A 21,596-nucleotide genomic window follows, 5' to 3' on the forward strand; every position below is an offset into this window, starting at 1 on the left:
CAGCACATTCCTGCTTCTTCAGCCCCTCTTTTCCCTGCCGTTCCCTCTTCCACTCCCAGAAGGCAAAGCAAAGGAGCAGAAAGACCATGCTGGGAACAGACCTGGCACAGGCATTAACACCACAGAGAAAAATGGCAGTTTTGCACAGTGGGGCTGGTTCGAGGGATTTAGCGTGCACAGGAAGTCCTCAACAGAATTACAGCCCATACTGCAACAGCACTTCTATTTATTCGATGCAGAGTATCCTCACCACCCTTACAGAAATACTCACTTGTATGAGCCAGTGTTCAGCAATCTTTGCAGCCCATTTTAACAAAGCTGGTGGCCTTGGCTTGCACTCTTTCTGCCAGCATCGTTGTTTATTTCTCCAGTGCTCAGACAACTTAACTCTGAGTCCAGTTCTGGAAGGCCAGTTAGATGCTCCTTTGCAGGTGCAACCAAGAGCACAGGGGCTACCAGCTTCCCCAGCTTGGAGCACAGCTCCTCCTCCTAGCCCAGCTACCAGGTCGGACAACAAGGAGCTGCGATGAGCCTACCAGGACATATGGTTCAAATGCACAAGACAAGCAAATGTCAAATTTGTCTATAATCACCCTCTTCAGCAGTTCTCCTCCCATCCCCATCCCACTACCTCTGCAACACAACCTGGGTTCTTGCTTGCTATGATCCCCCTATTAGTCTCATCTTCTCCAGTCCACTGCAAAAATAAAGCTGTTGTAACAGTGTGTTGCTTGAATCAGCTGTGAAGCAGCTATGGAATTAAAACAGAGAAATTCTGAACTACAAAAAGGAAACGAAAACTGAGCTGGGCAGCTCCAGCGTGAGAGACACATCAGCAGAGTTGAAACTCAAGCTCCTGACTGAGGGGATGCACTAGTGGGTAAAAGACAACATACAGGGGCAATCAGGGAGCTCCAAGAGAAATGGCAATGCCAATATTTATTGGCAAAGTCAGAACAAAATCAAGTAAAAAATCTGAGCTTCAATACTTAATTTGATTACCCTAAAGCCAGGCTGAGATCATGTCCCGCATGACAGTGCCCACGGACACATGGTGAGTATTCCAGCAGCAACTGCAGGAGCCCAGCTGTGACGCCCTGAAGCAGTTCAGTAGATTGTACATGAGCAGAACTGGCGCCTTTGGTCCTGACACAGACACCAACAATGTAAATAAACTCATCTCCACACCTCAGGAAAACCATCGTCCTGCAGCTCTTCCAGGCTCAGTGCTTCAGAAGAGGCCATCAGCAGAGCGTGTATCCACTGAGGGATGACCCACACGTCTGGTCCACAGAGCAGTTCTCAAGAAAATCCCAGAGCCATGGTCTTAAGAAGCAACCAACCTGCAGACTAGGTAAGACTTCAGCATGTGCGTGCCCAAGCCAACCTGAACCACACCTGCAGCAGGACAGAGGTCACTAGTTTCTTCACAGATTTATAGCCCACGGGAAGTTTGCAAAGGCATGGCTATATGGCTATTTATACCCAGCTAGCTCAAGGACATTCAGTGAAAATATGTAGCATGAGAGGCCACCACAGTGAATCTATGAACTGATCACATCTTCTGCCCCTGGGAGTTAATTACCAGTGGGTTTCCAAAAGCCCATGTTGAGAATGGTTCTGTACTCTTGCAGTATTCAGGCTATTCAGGACTGTTCCTGGGGTTTCTGCGTGTTCTGATCTTCTCTGAAGCTCTTTTTTTAGCTTTGGCTTCCTGGTTAAATATTAGCAGAAAACCTTCAACATATCAGTGCACAAAGAACAAGGAGACTGCTAGGTGGGTGCGGTTTATTCCACATTTTGTTCTTTTTTAAAGCTGTTCAGAAGTTATAAAAACACCAAAGATCAAGAGGAGAACCATGACAAGTCACAGTGTCCAGTCTTTATAACAAGTGGAGCTGTATGTTCAGTACAAAGTTCCTAGATTCAATAAAAATGCACTCCATGGCAACATATACCTAGTCGCCAAAGCTAGGGTCAGAGCTGGGCTCAAGAGCATTGACTTCCCCTCTCCAAAAAATGGGGAGGAAACAAAAAAAAATGAAGAAACTACCCAGCAGGTCATGAGAAGATGATGTAATGTTCTTGCTCCCATAGAGTTACCGTGAAAAATCCCACCAAAATGGGCCCATTTCTCCCCTATGCACATATGCTGTTCCAATCACAACCATCCCATTAACCACGTGAAGCCTTTACAGACCTTTGAGAGGACAGTCTGGTTGATCATTCTGGTTCTTCTGGCACTTGCCCGCCTCAGAAGTCGCATCCCTACAAGTGACCAAGCTCCTGTCACCAACGGCTGGCATGTGTGTGCTGGTGACAGGCAGAAACTAGGCGTGGAGCCCCAAATCCTTGATACAAAGCTCTTTAGTATTAAGTGTTTAAAGCACTTCAAGTAGATGGGAAACTGCTCTCCTAAAGATATACAAACTGTTACACTGGTCATACTTTAAGCTTATTTAACTCTGCTTCCAAACCTGGCTGCAGAGGATGGTGAGGCAGAGACACCAGCCCCGCTTGAAACCAGCAGCTCAGAACATCGAGTCAGACACTTTTAGACCCCCAGAAATAAAAGCCCTGCACCGTTGCTCTCCCTTGAGTTTGTTCAATTCTGTCCTGAAAGCACTCAGACCTTCAGCCTACACAAGCACAGCCCTGCACCACGTCCCGTCAGCTGAAGTGTTGTTACTGGTCAGAGATCTTGCAGAAATGGAGTAGCGACCCCAGCGCTGTTCACCCAAAGAGAGGAAGGTTTCAACAGCGAGGGTCCTGTAGAAACATCCTGCCAAGACTCAGTAATGCCATGAGATTCTGACACCCTGTCTTGGGCCAGGAAGCAGGATGGAAAAGGGAAGGAAACATCCTGAATGCAACCCAGCCTCCCCGGGTTATGAAATATTTTAGAATAAAGCACATGAGGAAGAGTCAAGTTGGCACTGATATTAAAGACAGGCTGGGGGATGGTGGAAACTCTGCCTCTCCCAGGTCAACTCCTCTTCTCAGAGGCTCTTGCCAGCCCCAAGACATCACACAGTAACATCAGGTCTCTGCCATGCCAGATACACCGCTCCCGCCGAGTCACAGATTCGGTGTTTTCTGAGCTGCGGGCACCAGCAGCATCAAAGAGGGCTGGGGGAGCAGCACACCCTCCTGCAGCGAAGGGCTGCTCTTGTCCAAGCCCCCAGACCTCCAAAGCCAACACGTATTCCAGGACACACATCCGAAACGAGCCAGGATCTTCCAACAGCGGTCTCAAAGGCGGCGATACCCAGGCATCGTGGCTGCACGTGCGTTCGACTCGTGGATAAAAGAGAAGATGCTGAACTGCTTTGCATAATCTCCTGCTGTTGGTACATAAGCTCCACCTGTGTGGTCCCAAATCCAGCCACCCCAACACAAATGTCACCCAGCTGGTGTATGAACTCCAAATCCCAGCTCAGTCTGAAGTGACAGTAATTAATATTTTTCCATCTCCTCCAAGCAGTAAAGCACAGGAGCTCACCTGAGTGTTACCCTGCCAGCTACTCCTGATGAGGCTCTTCCACCCACCACCATGTTCTCACCCCGAAGGAGGAAGAGAAACCAAGCAGCATCAAAAATAAAGTCATAAAACGCACATTACCTTCACCCATGGGCAGAAAATCTAGCATCTGATCATCATCTTCATTTGAAGACACCAAGCAGTTAACCAATAAATCACATGGCAGCAACGGTGGCGAGAGATGAAGAACTTTATAAACTTTCTATCCAGGGTCAGCATTTTGTGCCTCTCCGTTACCTGCCGGAGTTACCGCTCCCAGCGCAGCACCCCCGCAGAGGCGGGCCAGGCCCTGCCCGCACGCTCGGGTCTCTTCGGCAATACGGGCAGACTGGGTAACGCCCGCAGCAGATGGCGAGTCCAGGAGTGGATGTGAGCTCCACTTCAACATATCCCCATGGTAACTATCTAAAACTCTCAACTTCTGCTTGCTCTGCAAGCAGAGGGAAACACTGTCCAGGCAGCCAAGCCCAGGGGAAGGGAGTAGCGTGCTGAGAGCTCGCCAGCAGACCTGGGCGCAGGCAGGCAAGGCACGGGCCTGCTGTTGAACCGCGCCGAGCACTGGGGTCTCCAGTGCCCTCGCTGCAGCTCCCCAGCAGCCCCGCGCAGCGGCCGGAGGACGGGCTCCGCGTTAGCAATCCCAGACCTGGCTGGGCGCGGGGCCTCTCCGCCAGCTGGGCTGGTGCCAAGGCAGCAACTCCACTCCTCCAAATTCCAGCGCTGGGGCTGCTTCCAGCTCTGCCCGCCCAGCCTTAACGCTTTCACTGCTGCCCCTCTCCCACACCCCGCACGGCGTCACCCCTCTCTGTTACGGAGCATCCAGGAGGGTGGAAGAGGGTGTAACAAACCCACCAGGGAACTCCAGAGGAACCCGGCATCAGCACGGCCCAAATGGAGGAATGGCGCAAGGACCTTCTGAGTTACAGGCTTTGGTGGCTACGCTTGTGACCGTGGGCGCGTTGCTGCGGGCTGCAGGTGTGTCCCTCCACCCTTGCTTTTAAGATGACAGTATTTCCCTGCCCTCCAGCAGTGACGTAATAAACAGGCTCGAGCAGACCTAAGGGACACTATTACAGTGGAAGAGATGTGTGTATGCATGTGTGTGTGGGGAAGGTCCCTGTGCAGGTATGGATTAAATCTGGATTCCTCAGGACCTGGAAAACGAGCTGTTTCTCAAGAGGCCAGGGAAGACTGTCCCTGCCACAGCATCTTCCAGCAGCAGTACTGTTGGGATGATGCACAGAGCCACCAGCACTCAGCTCTAAGAAGGACTCCAGGGGGTTCTGTAAACGTCTTATGCTTTTTGAGGCAAATCACAGCTCAAGTTCCTGATATTGTAACATAAAATCCCACAAAAATGCATGCATTTCTTTGAAATTTAAAGCTAATGTTTAAGTAAGAGTTTTACAAGCTTTCTCGTGTAAAGACCCAGATCTTGCAGACAATCTCAGATTCCTGCGCCCACAATCAGCACGTATAGGCAGAAAGCCCTCATCCCGTCTGCTCAGTGTCTTTTTCCCAGCCTGTGTCCCTTTACTCGGGGTAGACAGACTCTTCAGTGCATCACCTCCTCGGGTGAAGAGCTCAGAGCTGGAAGCTGCCTCACAGAGGTACCTGAGAAGACCCCAGTTTGGTTTCTCTTCCCCCAGGGGCTCACAGCTCTCCATACCACAAACCACTTCAAAAAGGAAAATAACTTCTCATGAATCCTCTTCCAATGTGTTTCCCTGACTACAAAGAACTGAACTTTCCTCTAGTCTGTGACTGGTTGTGAAAACCCAAATTTCCCATGGATAAGAGAAGCAGACACATCTCCTCTTGACAAGACCATGCCTTGGCTGATGGGGGATTTCCCTCATCCAACCTCCCTGCTGAGGGCAGGTGGCCCCGGAAACTACAATCATTAACCAGCCTCTTATCTCTTTCTTCTTTCTTCTCAGTGATTTTTATCACAGTCTCATATTTCCTTCTTCAATTCGTTTTGCCCTGAACCTTAGCAGCAGCACTTCCATTTGTGTGTGCATCTCTCGCTCTCTTTCTCCCCAGACATGATTTAAAGTAACTAAGCAACAATCCTCGTTCTTTAGGTCGATCCTAAATATTGATTTTCTGTACTGCTTATAATGGAGAGGGACTCTCCAAAGCAGCTTTCCAAATGCACGCTCCACTTACGTCAGTGACCTGAGAGCAGGATTGGTTCTGTTCTGTTTAAGAGCCATGAAAGCTTGAGTTGCCCACAGACTCCCCAAGGAGCAGGAAGTTTAGAAGAAGTAAAATGCATGCAAAAAGTTTTTCAAGAGTACTGTACTGGTTTGGCTGGGATAGAGTTAACTTTCTTTAATAATAGCTCATACAGTGTTGTGTTTTGAATTTCTGACCAACCCAGCGTGGGTAACACACCCGTGTTTTAGCTATGGCTGAGCCGGGCGTGCACAGTTCAAGGTCTCTGCTTCTCACGCCGCCACGCCAGCGAGTGGCTGGGGGGGCACGAGGAGCTGGGAGGGGGCACAGCCGGGACAGCTGACCCCAACTGCCCTAAGGCCTGTTCCACACCGTATGGTGCCGTGCTCAGCAAGAGAAGCTGGGGGAAGGAGGAGGAAGGGGGGGACCATCGGAGCGATGGTGTTTGTCTTCCCAAGTCACCGTTCCGCGTGACGGTGCCCGGCTGTCCTGGGGATGGCCCAACCCCTGCCTGCGATGGGAAGTGAATGCCCAGCTCGGCCTTGCACGTGCAGCTTTTGCTTTACCTGTTAAGCTGTCAGTATCTCAACCCATGAGCTTTTGCACCTTTACCCTTCTGATTCCCTCCCCCATCCCACTGCAGGGGTGAGTGAGTGGCTGGGGGGGCTCAGCTGCCCACCAGGGCTAACCCACAACAGCTGACCTACATAGTCCACTCCTCCAATCTCTGCTTTCCTCCCAATTTATATTTCTACCTAACACTGCTACAGTGCACAGACTTGTACACTCCTTATGTGCATCACAACTTAATCTAAACCTTGAAGCCCTCAGCTTGAAAATATCTGCTACCTCCTGCACTGGATCTTCTACAATGTCAGCTGAATCACTACATAACTCAAACGGAAAAGCACATAGGCCTGGCAGATGTGGATAATTCCTTCCCTACCCAACACACTTTCAGAGTCTTCTGTCGAAAAAATCCACATCATTAGTAATGTGCCACAGTGTATTTTGGCCTCACTTTTGTGTGCTGCAATATTTAAAGATGGGGAAACACCATTTTCCTCAGTTTCACCCTAATTCTGAAACTCTGACCCCACCATGCAGCAGGAAACCTTTGCTTGGGTTCGATGCCCCACACAACCTTCATAAAACAACTGTTTTACATATACACGCTGTGACAGATAAATATTTCTCACTGAATATCTCTCTAGGATGACTGCTTGACTCAGTAAGAACGGACATGCAAACAGCTCTTCTGGAAACAGTCAAAAAGAGCTGACTTCTAAAACCCTGAAGTGAACCCACAAGTCATGACCACCTCCTGTGCAAGGTAACTGCAGAAACTACCACTACCACAGTCTGCCCTCCAAGCAGAGCACAAAGCTGCCATCCAGCACGCACCTTATATTCCTAAAAGCCCAGGATACGTGTAAAAGAGCACGTGTGTAAGAGGCATGAAAACACCTATCAGATGCTGTACGCTACACGTGAGGAGTGAGTGGGGATTCCTGGCCACGAGAGAACCCCGGAGTGCCCCGCTGGCATGGGTGGGAAGCCAGAGGAAGCTTGCTGCACACCCACAGAAACCCCCCTCTCTTTGGGACGGTCACTGGGACCTGCCTTCCCCGAGTGCCGCCGAGCTGGCGTGGAGAAGCCGAGGATGCACAGGACGAGCTCTGCCGCGTGTGCTCTGTGAGCCCAGCAGAGCCAAGCTCCAACCCCAACCCGCAGAGCACAGAGGATCAGGTCTGACCGCGTGCGTAGGCACCCCGGGAGCTACGTTTCCCCTGCAGCGCGTGTTTATTTGAACCCCCCAGCTCCAAGCTGTGCTGCATCGAGAGAGGAGCTCCAGGAGACGCCCGGGAGCCCGCAGCCATCTGGCCGCCGGCTGTGGCGGAGCTCTCCCAGCAGGCCACCGCACAGACAGCACATCCTGACAGCGATGTAATTACCAACCTGGCGCGCAGAGAGCTGTTCCTCCTCGCCGTTTGACCTCCCTTTCCTCCCTTCACACACACACGTGCCCTCCTGAAAGCTCCCCTCGGTGTGGCTGGCTGGAACCCAGCTCCACCAGCACCCTGCCCAGTCACTCCAGCTAAGCAAACACTGGTGGGAGTGGGAGGCCCCAGCACCAGAGAGGGGATGTGCCTGGGAGAAGCCCTGCACTCCTCCACCTCTGCTGGCAGCCAGCAGAAGGGACAGATTAGAGCTGAATTAAGTTACCAGCATTAAACAAACATGCCTGGTCTCTTTGAAGTTCTGCTCCCCTTGAACATGAGCTCATTTCGCTCAGCCCCAGGAAGCTGTCAGTCTCGATGGAGTTAACTCTTCACAGGACTTCTCAGCTCCCCCAAGCACCTCACCCTGCCAGAACCCATCGGCTTAGGGCAAGACGGTCAGTCCAGCACCTGTCCTGCATGTCGCCCCGGTCTTCCTGATTTAAGAGGAATTCCCACCAGGAACGTGAACCTGCCCGACTCCACCACGTGGTCCTGCAGGTTCCAGGCTGGCACACAGGGAAGCTTTATTGGAGCTGAAGGAAAAGGGGATCCCTCTGCAGTGAACCATCCTCCAACCCTGCCAAGAGCAGCACTCTCAGGTCCTGGGAGGACTGTGCTCAGCCCTTCTCCAAAGCAGGGCTGAGAAGTAAAGGAACAAGGGAGGAATTTAATTACAGACAAGGAAAGTTCCCAGCGCTCCCTTCTTTTGGTTTAATCCCACAAAGTGGAAATTGGAAAGTCTGGGGCAGGAAAGGGAGGGGGTAGCCACAGAGAGGAAAGTAAAATACCACAAAGACAAGGCTGATCCCGACTCCACAGCATTTTTGCTTGGCTCACGCAACATTTGCCAATCCCTGCTCTTGCCACAGTACTTGAAAAGTAAAGAAAGCGGAGATCTGCCTGAGAGCAAGGGCTGCCTCTGCCTGGGAGTGGGGAGATGTGGCTTTCAGGGTTCACTATTTCTGTACATGAGCAGGAACTGCAGAGTCACTACTGACAGAGCCAAGGTGAGAGGGAGAGCCTGTCACTACTGCCTGCCAAAGTGAGAAGCAAATGGTTCTCAAGATGGCTCCAAGTCACCACGGTGTCACCCCCGCGATGGGGCGTTATGTCTGGATGCTCTGCTCTCTCACAGCTTCAGCCCTGGCACAGGGAGGCTGGAGAGGAACAGAGCTGCCTGCGCCGGATGCTATGGGGCAGACAGAGGTTCCCACTTCACCTGGAAAGGTGGCTTCCACCTTGCTCCTGAAACCTTCCACCCCCAGTTCACTGCCAGGAAAGCTCCGACCCAACACAAACATGTCTTTAGTCACTTGTGCAGTGCCTGAGAAACACCTTGGAGATGCTGAGCAAGAGCCCCTGACTTCAGGGCACCACTGGAGGGGTCAGCCACCGGCCGGGAGGTCCCCAGCAGCTCTGTGGAACCTGCAGGGCAGCAGCAGGCAGGACTGAAACAAACAGCAGGAAGCGAGGGAGAGGCTGGGAACATCAAGGCCAAATGCAGAAATCCAAGATAAACAGTGACAGTGCCTTTCAGTTCCCAACCATAAAAGAAACCATCTCCACCCAAGGGGAGTCCACAGCTCGGCTTGCCCACAGGCCGTGCGAGGCGACCTAAGGCAGCTCAGCCCAACGCCAGCCTTGCAGCACGCAGGGCAGAACTGGCTCACATCAAGGGACAGCAGGAAAGCCCCAGCCTGATGGAGTAGCACAAGCTGACCCTGGATTTTCAAGAGGAACAGTCTGATCAGAGAAATGCCTTTCCTAAGCAATCCTTCAGCTCCGGCAGAGAGGTTGCTCTCCTGTTTCTCATTTCATTGACAGGCACGTGCCAGACTTGCCAGCCAGCAAATGCCAGAGGGATGTGCATGGGGACAATGACAGCTCCCCTGGTCCTAAACACAACTGCAATGCTAGCAAGCTAGAGACACATCTGAAAATCTCAGCAGCCAAAGCTCAGACCTTTGCAAGGCAGCAAGTTCCCCAATACCGTTCCTAACCAACAATCACAGTTCTAGGAACAAGGCAAGTACAACCTGATTCAGACCTGCTTTTTCCACGTCCACAGTAGAGACCACAGCATAAGGCAGAGCAAAATAACTGTCAGAAGTACAAGCAGGCGCAGTTCTGCAACTTAATAGTTCTCATTATTCCCTTATATCCACAAATGGCCCAGTCCCCCTGTGAAAAAGTCCATAGGAATGTGTGTTCCAAAGACGCAGGAAAGACTCCAAGGAAATTCCTGAAGAGCAGTGTTGTACAGCACCACCATCCCTCCAGCACCATCACCCTGCCCATCTTTACAGACGGCTGTTCCTCAGCACCTTGATGCCAGGCTATCACACTGTTCACAGGTATGATCATCTGTACCTTTACCATGCACGAAGGAGCATAAGAAAGCCAGACAGGGCACCCAGATGTCCTTGCTGCTAGCCTCTGCCTGTTTTGCTGCTCTTTGAGAGCTGAGTGGAGAAAGAAGACAGCTAAGCAACAACATGGGCCTTACCTTTTGTTCCAGGGGGCTGCAGATTATCTCCAGTCAGCGAGCACCAGCCTACGGGAAAGATGTCCCGGGAATCATATCGGCACCAGTAATCGAAGGCACCTCTCCAGCCATCAAATGTTATGAGGACCTCAGAACCTCTCACCTCCCCAATGGTGGCCGGGCAGATGAAGTGAGGGTTCTTCCTGTCCACTGCCTCCAGCTTCATACCTGTCTTGAAGAAGTTTTGGGATGGAGATGGTGGTTCCTACAAGGAGAAGTTGAAAATGTGCTCAAAGAGGATATGTCAGTGTCTCACCAGACCAGGGCTGCCCCCTCCATCAGCAAACTCACCTCCACAAGCAGATGAAGAAGGGAGCTAGTGGGCTGGATCTGAACCCCACCTAGGTGTGCACACGTCGGCCTAGCTACACAACCATGTGCCCTTTAAGTCAAGAGGCAACTACGTCCACTGCTGACTGCTCTACCACCGCCTGGCTGCTGGACTGAACCCAGACAGTGCTACTTCCACACTGCACACTGTGACAACTCCATCACGCAACACAGGCAGAAAATAACGCCCCAAAGAGAAGAGCCTCTATAGGATACTCTCACCTTGTGATCTCAGAGCAGAAAAACCTGTGATATGACAGTCTCCCTCCATTATTGTTTCCCCACCTTCAGCTTTGCTAGACGTGTGAGAAATCCACCATCCATTCTCGTCTGGGGCTTGCTCCTCCTAGTCTTTTATACTTAAGATGCACTAAAGCCACACCAACCATCCATCCCACACCAACCTATCCTCCATCACAGAGGCATGCGCCTCTAGACTGGCTTGTGTCTCTCTGACTTCAGGGTATGAGAATACAAATTACGAAATCATACTTGCAGTGCTACCTCACAGCAGCATTTGCACTCCTTACAAGCTCTGGTACATTAAAAAGAGAGAGGTGCTGACTTTCACGTATAGCATTCCTGACTTTGAGCAGCGCCAAGCAAAAAACAAGCACATCTCTCAAGCCCAAGACTTGTCTGCACCCTGACAGTGCTGCGACTCAGCCGCAGAGGGCACAGGTCTGTCCTAGAGAAGCAGCACCGTGGCAAAGCTGGGCAAGGTTCATCTCCTCTGGGATCAGCACATGTCACACAAGACCCCAGCTGTGATTTTGGTGCTTTGCTGTAAAGGGGACATGCCAGAAGGATGTCTTCACAAACAGTACGGTAAAATACCTTGTGAAAAATCCGGACAGGAGCCATCTCTGCTCCATTCAGAGTCTTCAGAAGGAACATGGGCCAAGAGGAGGCATTCAGCCGAAAGCCTGCAGAGAAGGAAGCAGAGATGGAGACTTTAAGGCTGTGGGGACCACTGGATCCGGCAGCACAAGCCTGCCCTGATGGGAACCTTGCAGCAGGCACATACTGTGATCCCACACCACCCTCCTCCTCATGCTGGAGAGTCATCTTTGACCTTTTCCAGATACTCTGAATGCAAACCATTATTTTATTGAAAAGAAATATCTGGAAATGGCTGTTTGACTGCAATGTTCACTTATCATAACAAAAGTCTGTACATCGACCATACAGGCAAAGCACTTCGTGCAGCACTAGTGCTGACATCTTCAGTGATCCTACAGGGGAGACATGAATCAGCAAGTGCACACGCAGGCTATGAAATGTCTTCCTCAGTAGGGAATCTCAGCTTCTGGGTGGCCTGCTACACCTTTCAGAGTGAGCTGTAGGCAAGCTAACCAGAAGAAATAAAGAGGCTGTGACTTGGCTGGGAAACAGAGTTTACCATTACAGGAAAGGATGGCAGCTTTTGGCTCACCACCTTCTGTGAAAAAAAGTAGAGAAATAACAGGAAGGGGCTTATGGGAAGAAAAAAAATCAAATTCACATGCTCTGAGTCTATGACACTGAGTCTGACTGCACAACTGACAAAAGACTCCAGGTACCACAAAACACCATCTCTGCTAAACGTGCATCTTTCTGTATCAGGCAATTTCTGTTGCTCAGCCAACAGCATTGCACTTTCTGTATCTGCGGTGTTTTGAAGGTAACCCTGGGACTGGACCTAGACAGAGAGCATCCCGTGATGATTAACATGGCAAAGCTTTGCCAGGGTTGAAATGCCAGAACACAACCAGCTCAGTACAGGCCAGCCCTACAACTCTGTCAGTGCAGCTTGGAAACCAAACAAGCTAGCCACAGATCTCAGGGGATGGGAGAGCTAAGCTCCCAGAGGGGCAAAGATAACCTTTTACCTGGATTATCTAGATAAAGAAGGGGAGCAGCAGCAGATGTGTACACATGGAAAATACTACAAACAACACAAAAAATCCTCGCTGGGTTTTCTGGACCCTTGCACCCCGCAGGCAGAAAGGACAACTGCAGAACTAGCTATTTGTAACCTGTCTTTATGCTGAGTGCAAGAGAACCACTCCTGTCTGGCCCAAGGTTAAGCAGGCGATACAGATCAGAGCTGGGCACACAGACTTCTTCCAGAGCACGAACCCTCTCCTCTGGCACAGTCAGAAATGAGTTTTGCTCTGCAACTCGATTACACTTATTGCCATCTGCTGGCAAAGCCCAGACAAGACACAGGAGGAACGGATCACAGCCAGCTAGGACAGGCACCCACGCCTCCTGGGCACGCCGCAGCACTGCTGTGAGCTGCACCCTGGGACCAAGGTTTCAAAGCGATGTCTGCAAACGGACAGCAGCATGTGTGAAAGTAACATAAAAAATGGCAGCTTTCATGTTAATAGCTGCAGCAGGTTCTGCCTGTAGCAATTATGAAAGGAAAGGGTATAATTAGACTTGCATATAGACAGCTTCGTGTGGTGTGATGTGCCAAAACGTGCACCTGCTGATGTTTCCTCCTTCTTCAGAAAGGTCAGTCCCAAGTGTCCCATTGCAATTTAGACTGTTCTTCCACCAAAGCTCACAAACGGTGCTCCAGGAAAAAACACAAATAAAAATATTCCTAACTCAAGGTATCCTATTGAAGGTTTCTTGCATCACTATAGATTGGCTTGACATTATTTGGGGATATGCTAATTGAGAGAGAGATTTATGAAGACACTTAAAAAATAATGGGCAGCAGAATGTAAAAGCAGGTTAACCTTGCTGCTTAATCAGGAAAGAACCAGCAAGTCAGCTCATCATTTGGCCAGTGTCAAAAAAAAAAAAAAAAGTGTGTTTAACTTAAGACCAGGGTAGAAGAAGTGTTTGACTGTCCAGGTTGTTTATAAAGCTGCGGCCAAGCAAAATTAAATAAATAAACAAATGAAATATCACAGGCATCCCTTCACATGAGACAGGACTTAAGTCACTGGGAGCCTTTTCAGACATTGTGTTTCCCCATCAGATGGTCTCCAGCTAACCTGCTACTGCCCCAAAGACACTTGGGCACAAATACACTTAGACAGCATGAATGAAAACGTACATGCTTTTGAAATCGCAGTGTCAGGATTAGCGATGATGCAGCAGATGCCTCAGCCCCAACTGCTCTCTTGGTTATTCTCTACATCAAGTTTTACAGATCCCCAGCAAAGCACCTTCATGCAGACACCAGTACTGTGCTGGGCTCGAAGGGGGAGCGCAGGGGAGAGCACTGACGGACGGCAGCCGTTCCATGGCAAGCACACCTTGGGGATGACAGCGCTTGCAAGCAGAAGCCTAAAGCAGTGGCAATGGCCAGAGGTGGAGCCACTGCTCGAGCTATGTGCCAGCACTGCCTGCGTGACTGTGTGGTGTCTCCCAGAAAAAAAGAACCTGGATTCATTCTGTCCTTATACAGGCAATCACCCAGGAAAGGCCACCAGAGTCCTTCTGCCTTCAGCGCTACCACCCACACCCCTGGGTCACCAGGATGTCAGGGTGCCCCTTGATTGCTTGTGTGTCCTCTGGGAAACAGAGTGGCTCTGGCATTCTTTCACACAAATGCATGGAAAATGTGTTTTTCCTTTGGGGTACACAGGGAAAATTTCAGAAGGCTTAAGAGCATGGTCAGCATGGGCTAATCCTGAGCTTGAGCTGCAGAGAGTGCAAGCAGCTCACCTAGGTGCAAAGAGCCCTTTCATCTACACTCTAAAGCAGGTCCCTATCCATGCCATGATGTCCATGTGGAAATACAGACCTGAGTGGGATGCATCTGTTTAACAGCCCAAGCTAACAGGGCTGGTCTACATCACAGTGGTAGGCAGGGGCAGTCCATGGGTCTCTGCCTCAAGCACAGAAATATAAAAACTCTAGGGTTTTCCCTACAGATAATGTAGGTGCTTGCCGGACACTTGAACTTCAGCTCACCCAGTGGAGGCTGCAGCATCCCTCCATTCTTCTCACAGTTTCCTATGGGCTGGATTTCAGCAGAGTCCACCAGCCGCCAGAAGTCATTCTTGTTATCGCTGCCATCGAGGCGCAGGCGGAGGCGTGCGCCTGTCAGACCCACCACCGTGGCAATGCAAGTGGAGGTTGTGTTCCTGGGGTCCTGGGCTTCTAGTTTCATACTGATCTTGAATTCATTTGCAGGTGGAGTGTATGACTGCAAAGAGAAAAACAGGGACCCAGTTATAGACAGAATTTCCAATATATGCACCACCTCAGTCAAAAAGCTTAAGCCCTAAGAGCATCAAAATTGATTCTACCCAAGACGGACAGCATCCTCCAAGCACACCAAGGGAGCAGACACCACAGAGCAGCAAAGAAAGTTCAGCAAGCCCTGGCAGATCTGTAACCCAGACCACCATCTTTCAGTACTGCATCATCTAGACAACTAGACCTGCCCTTTTCTCTTAGTCCTCTTCTCAGGAGAATCACCCACCTGACCCAAGACCCAAACAGACACTTCCCTTGCTGCTGCCTCTCCATCCAGACCCAGGTGTACTGAACCCACTCACTGCTGTGTCCCCTGCACTCAACACGGCCACCTCTGTGCTCATGTACCTGATGCTCAAGGGGCTGCTATTCCATTCACAAAGGTCAGGTGAATTCTGCAGAAAATCTCCTTGCTGAGCAGGATCCACCAAAAGCTGGATCACAGCCTACTCAGAACATTTTCTCCATTTACTCTGCCTGGCAGAATAAAAACATTCTCGTGTTCCCATCCATGCTCATCTGAGGGTAAAACCTTCTGTACTACTCTAACATCCACAGTGTCTAAATGCATCTTTTTTATCTCTGCTTCAGCACACTTGGATTTGTATTAAGCTTCTGATATCCTTAAGAATCTTCCTTGCCAAAAAAGGGGCCTACCCCAGGCACAGGACTCCTGAGTCACCAATGGACCATCGCCCTTGACCTTTCTTGTGTTCACCCTCTTACCTGCTTGAAGCAATGGGCAGGAGCTGGGATGGCACAGGTCTCCTTCAGGTATTTCTCCCAGGTGAAGTGACCTGAGAAGAGAAAACAGAAGGATTCAAATAGGAACCGACAAGCAAAAATCTCAGAAAAAGAGATGGCTGGACTCCTAACACTGGCAGTTCTCCACTTCTCACAGAGGAGGTGCTCACAGGCAACACGTTTTCATCAAGATCCTCTGATGTTTGTGACCACAGAAGATTTACAACTGCAGCTGACAGGCAAAACAAAGCACGGCGCTGCCTAAGGCATCTTACTGCCTCCGTGCTGCCGAGACGGGTCTGCAAAAAGTGAGGATAACAACCTCCAACTTAATATAAAATACCAAGCACAGATGGGAATCCGAGGAGTCTTTCAGACAACCGCCCCTTAAAAATCATTCGTTAAACTCACTGCTCAGTCGGGATTAAGAACAGTCACTGCGGGCTAAATGCAGCCCAAATTAACAGGAAACTGCACTGTGCTGACTTTAGAGTTCCCCTGGTCCAGCATGCACACAGCCTGTCCCCCCAGCCAGCAGCTCGGAGCAGGTATCTGCCCGTCCCCAGCAATTAGTGGACAGGTCAGCAATTAATTTCCTGAAGCGGACACAGAGTCCATAGCTTGGGCAGGATGGAAGCAGGGATCCTCCAAATGGGGATTTACTGAACGCAGCAGTTCCCATCCAACACCAAAGCCCCTTCACTGAGTGCTGCTGCTAGGGGAAGCGCATTTGATCCTTGTCTGCGCCTTCCCCATGTACAGCAGGAAGGGTAAAAGCAATATGTCATGCAGGGAAACCTGTTATTAAATGAGGAATTAAAAGCTCCTGTAATCCGAGCAAATCATGACTTTTGCCATTTAAACTGAGCAGCTGGGAAAGGATCCTTCCAGCATGACATTAGCTTGTATTCATCTGAACGGCTCCCGGGAGACCGCTGTTTTCAAGTCATTTCAAGAGCATTGGTGGCAGCACAATTAAAGAGTCAGCTACCGCTTCCCCCATTCATGTCAAGTTTTTAATCAGTCTATTTTCAAAACAAAAGCTACATCAAGAGCCATTTTAGCTACTGCAGTGCACATCACACCTCTGAAAATTCAGGCATTAAGGTCAGCACACATTACTTTAGTTCTGCCTCGTGCACAGAGAAGCCTTACGGGCTCGATAATCTACTAGCTTCAAATAAATAAAAGAAACACTGCTCTCTTGCCACCTCCCATGCAGATGACTAGCACACTGTTAAATACAGAACAAATGAACAGAAAAAATACAGTTTTGTTGCCACACTGGGTGAAATATTTCTGTTTGCAGACTCTGACAGTAGCTCTCCACTCCTCTGAGTACGTGTTTCCATCCCTTGGCACATATTTTCTTTTCAGCCAACGGTCTCACACCAGGGTGAATGAAGAAATTCAGTGATTTATTGCAATGATGCTTTCACAAAAAACAAAATTATTTTGCTTTAATTGAAGATACAATTTTATACTTGGTTACGTCAATGAAACTCTTTGTACGAATAATGTGTAATAAATACTCAGGCAAAGCAAACCCAGGCGCTCCTGGCATGGAAATGCCTTACGCATCCCACCCCTTAACTCTGGTTGCTGGTACGGGCTCGTCTCAGCCTGGGGTGGCCCTTCAGAGGCCCCTGTCCTTGGAGCACAGGGGATGGCTGCGGTGACAGCACCGGGGTGAGGAGTGCAAGCCTCAGCCCCAGGGCTTGAGCAAGCATCTTGAAAAGGATCAGCTATCCTTGACAATTTTATTTTAAAAAAGAAACCTACCCTCCCCTCGGCTTGTTTCAATCCCTCGCTATTAAAAGTAGTCACGGTTTTAACCCTTCCACTTTTCACACACTCCACACCAAGCGAGGCCGTTCCACTCCCCACAGCAGCTCACACTGCAGTTGGGATCGACGCTGCACTATCCCAGCAGGAGCAGTAAATTTCTGAGACAGCTGCGTGCCTCTAAAAATAGTGTTTGGACAGGGAACTTATTTGAGATTAATTCTAGAGCCTGTTGGGACCCAACCACCATATGAAGACACACACAACACTAGAACTGCTGCTACTTATGTGTCGTGGTTCTGGTGACTTATTCTGCAAAGAAAAGCAGGAGCAGCAGAAAGACTTCTCTGAACTCTAAGAATAAAGACAGAGCCTGTATTGCAGAGTTAAGCCTTCCTTCCTTCTCTACTATCAGCCATTTCTTTACATAAAGATGGCATGACAAGCACAATTAAAGACTGCACTTCTTTTTCAGGATTACTCTCAAACCAGCACAGAAACTGCACGCTGAAACTGGAGGCAACCACCACTGCCTTAGCGTGAGAGAAAGTTCTGCACAGAATGTAGGGAATGGTTTTAAATTAATTCAGTAATAGTACTTAGCTCACAATACAATGTTTTTCAAGTGGGAATTCCAAAGTACACTTAAAACTTAACCAAATATGATCAGCTTCAACCTAAAAACTGCAGGAAGAATTAGAAGACAATGGCATAATACAGAAGTTGGGGTTTTTTTACAACAAAGGGAGAATTGGCAAGAAAATAAAAAAAAGGAGGCACTTAAGGCTTTTTTAATCAGGGAGCAGAGAACAAGCCCTGTGCTTTGTACTTGAGAAAGAGCGTGTATGGTTGAAGATGGACACATCACACTTGGCCCTCTCAAGTTTAGCTCCTCTGGACTGTACCCAAACCCTGCTCGCCACACCGATCCCCGCTCAGCTCCAAACGGATCTGCCCTGGAGCCTCCCCGCCCGGTGAGCTGTCGGCCAGGACACCAAAGCTGCCGGGTGCCGGTCGATGCCATTTTACAGGCTCGCTGCGTATGGAGGTTGTAAGGCCAGAGGGACACATTGAGACAAGCAATATCTTGCTTGGCTTTCTCTCATTAGCATAGACCAACTATCCCGTATTTCATAGTCTCTCAATATTCTTATTCATATTAATAAATTGGATGCCTTACTGTAGAGGGACAGGGCATTTTAATCTGCAAGATACTTGTTTCTTATCTGGCCTGGGCAGATAACACTGGAGAATGTTTTCTGAGTGGTGGTCAAAAAACCCTGGTGGCTTTTCTCCAATTGCTTCATGAAAAAACAGCACTTCGGACAGTCCTAGTGTCCCTTTTACTGGTGATGGAGCAGGAGTGTCCAAGGACAGAGATGACTGTAGGGACTGAAATCCTCTCTCACCTCAAAAAGCAAAGGGGAGTGCTTGCTCCAGTTTCCAGTACAATATGCAGAATGTCCTACCAGCCCTAAAATCACCTTCTATTTGCATGGTCTCTGCCTTCCCTTTCGTGTTCCCTCCCCTGCCTTGCAGAGCACACCATATTCCCACAGACTGGAAGAATCATCATTTGAACAGACTTTGTTCCTCTGTATAACATACATCAGACTTTCTTTACAGGAAGAAACGAGAGAAGGACACTTAATGAGAAACACCATGTTTTTGTAATTACATCTGTGAGCTAAACAAAAGCCAAGGACTGTAAACCTATATGACTCCCTGTAACTCGGCTGTGAAAATGCCTACTAAGTGTGACTGTCTATCACTTTTGCTTGCCTTTAGAAAGCTCCTTACCATGCTCTTGTGCCAAAGGGAGATATTACTTGCAGGCAGAGTGTCAGATCTGGGGTCTGATATCTTAATCTTCAAAAATATTTACTATAAACAAAACACTCCACACACCCAAGGGGTCAAACTACAGTAGTTGTGAACAATGCAACTCTGCACTCTTGTGTTTGGATTCTCATTATGTTGCATTTAATGTTGATCTTTTGCCCGGAATTTAAATGAAGATGGAGTTTCTGTTTATATCTTTAACTGAAGTCTGGTTTGGGCTCCATTAGCATTTCAGCTCCCGAGGGGTCATCAATCCAACTGAAACGATACATGTGCGTTTCAGGTCACATCTGTGAAGGAGAACGTGCCCTACGCAGATCAAGGCATCCCATTAAAGTCTGCAGCCCATATGTGTGTCTGCTAACGAGCATCAAGGCAGCACATGAAAGCAGCACACTTTGAGCCAACTCAGTATGAAAATTAGCAGAGTATCATCTTGGCTCGCAGATCCAAAGGCGACGGTGGCCTTCCCCGACGTCTGGGCGCAGCCTCCCAAGGGGTCAGCTCTCCCACCGCGACGGCAGAGCTCCTGCGTGTCCTACTCGTTATCATTTCCAGGCACTTTGCTCAGCCATCAATCCGACTGCACATTCTCCCTCCGTAACAGCTACCACCGATAACATGATCCCACTTACTCACTGTCTTGCTCAGAAAAAACGCGAGAGCATGTGAGCCAAAACGAATAGGTTTCAAACACCGGGATGCTGTCTGCTTTGCTTCTTCTCAGAGGTGTCCCAACTCAGTATTAGCTTTGAGCAGAAATCCTTTCAGCCTGGCTTGCAGAGTGCTCTGTGCCAGAAAGCTGCTGCAGTTTCAGCCCCATCACCGTGTACCCGAGCTTCAGGCAGTGATGAGCTGCTCAAAGTTTCTTGCAGGGAGACGATCCCCGACCCTCGCTGCTACGCCACACGCTTGTCGAGCAGCCGTGCCCATCCGCAGCGTTTCCTCCCTGGGCCAGCAAGCCCTGGGATGCAGCGAGGTGCAGAGGTCAGCGTGCTGGGTTACCATGAGCGCAAATGGAAAGTACACCTCTGAATTTCACAGAAAGCTCCATTTCAGGTCAGCGTTGCCACTGAACAACAGCCAGTCCTCTGACATCTGCAAACAGTGCACTGCGTGGAGCAGAGGAAAAACTGCAAGGGAGCCCCCAGTACCCTGAAGGCTGATTATACACAGGCCATGAGAGCTGTGATGGTGCCCCATAATGTCATCTGGAGCTCAGCACAGGGTGACAGAGGACCCAGGACTTTACTAGAGGTGCTAATAAACTTACTCCTCTTGGAGAAGGTCCCTCCCAAACTGTGATGCACAGTGTTTCAGCATAAGGGTAGACAAGGACAGACGAGATGCCCCAAGAGAGAACGGCGAGGGTTGATGGTGGCCCACAGTCCAACATGCCCGAGAACCACCACCTGAGTCTCACCAGGCCCAGGATAACCAAGCCCGTGAGGCACAGCAGCCACTTCAGCTCTCCCAGGGCTCTAAGAAACATAGAAGAGCCTTTCATGAAGGTAAACATGTGTTTCCTATTATAAATTGCTTAACTCAGGCAATCGTTTAGTTTCTTGTTGCTCTGTACTTGGTGGGAAGTATGGTCATCACCTTCCTAATATAAGGACATGAAGAATATAAGGACATCACCTTCTTACACTCTGTAAGTAAAAAACAGACCCTAAAATCTGTTAACAAAGTATATAAGCCTTACATAAACTTCCTAAAGTTGGAAGTCACCTGCACATATCCCCCGAGAAATAGCAGGAGCTGCCAGTTCTATGAACTCAACTTGCAGGTGCCCGTGCACAGGACACCCCATCTCCAAGGGGAGCAAGAAGTGACCAACTCCTGGGCTGCTACCGCCAGCCCTCACGCCGTGCTCGGCCGAGCCAGCCGGCATCACCTCTGCTGGGGTAAGGGCCAAATTCCTGCTGCTGGGGAGGAGGAAGTGCAGGGCACACCGCATCTCTCCTATAGCGGGAAGGACTGAGCTAGCTGTTGCTGTGAATGTGGAAAAAACCTTGTGGAGGAGTAAGAGGCTACTTACACCCAGGACGCGTGTGAAAATGTGTGCAGTCACCCCTCAGCGCTCAGGGCTGGACAGTAAGAAAAAGATCTGCTCAACCCATCTGATTTAAAAATGAGCTGGCTCAGCTGTGTGCTTACCCCGGTGTCTTCTCAGCCATTTCTGACCATGGTCAGAATTAAACACACGAGGACTGTCCAAAAGCAGTTTTTATCTGTAAACTAATTTGGCATGCTGCAGTTTCCCACATCCAAGACACATAAAAATCTTTTAGGGAAAAAAAACAAAGGAGGGAGTGGGACAAGGGAGCGGGACAAGGGAGCTCTCTTACCTTGGTACTGGGAGGGAGACTCTGACGGGCGGCCGTACTTGTGCTTTTTACCATCTTTCCAGTCTATGGCT

The 21,596-nt window shown here is 49.6% G+C and overlaps 1 protein-coding gene across 9 annotated transcripts in view; it reads right to left on the reverse strand.

Annotated features, from left to right (window-relative positions):
• SCMH1 (Scm polycomb group protein homolog 1) overlaps window positions 1–21,596 on the reverse strand; it is a 75,835-nt gene that overhangs the window by 30,686 nt on the left and 23,553 nt on the right. For 8 of the 9 annotated variants that reach the window (XM_074894724.1, XM_074894722.1, XM_074894728.1 and 5 more), the window contains 5 exons: window positions 21,526–21,594; window positions 15,530–15,600; window positions 14,516–14,750; window positions 11,435–11,523; window positions 10,229–10,472 (listed from right to left, as the gene is read on the reverse strand). In XM_074894724.1, coding sequence (XP_074750825.1) covers window positions 10,229–10,472; window positions 11,435–11,523; window positions 14,516–14,750; window positions 15,530–15,600; window positions 21,526–21,594 — 708 coding nt within the window. The remainder of the gene's footprint in view (window positions 1–10,228; window positions 10,473–11,434; window positions 11,524–14,515; window positions 14,751–15,529; window positions 15,601–21,525; window positions 21,595–21,596) is intronic. The other variant, XM_074894729.1, reaches the window with a different exon arrangement.

Source organism: Strix uralensis, chromosome 25 (genome assembly GCF_047716275.1).
Source record: "Strix uralensis isolate ZFMK-TIS-50842 chromosome 25, bStrUra1, whole genome shotgun sequence".
NCBI lineage: Eukaryota > Metazoa > Chordata > Aves > Strigiformes > Strigidae > Strix > Strix uralensis.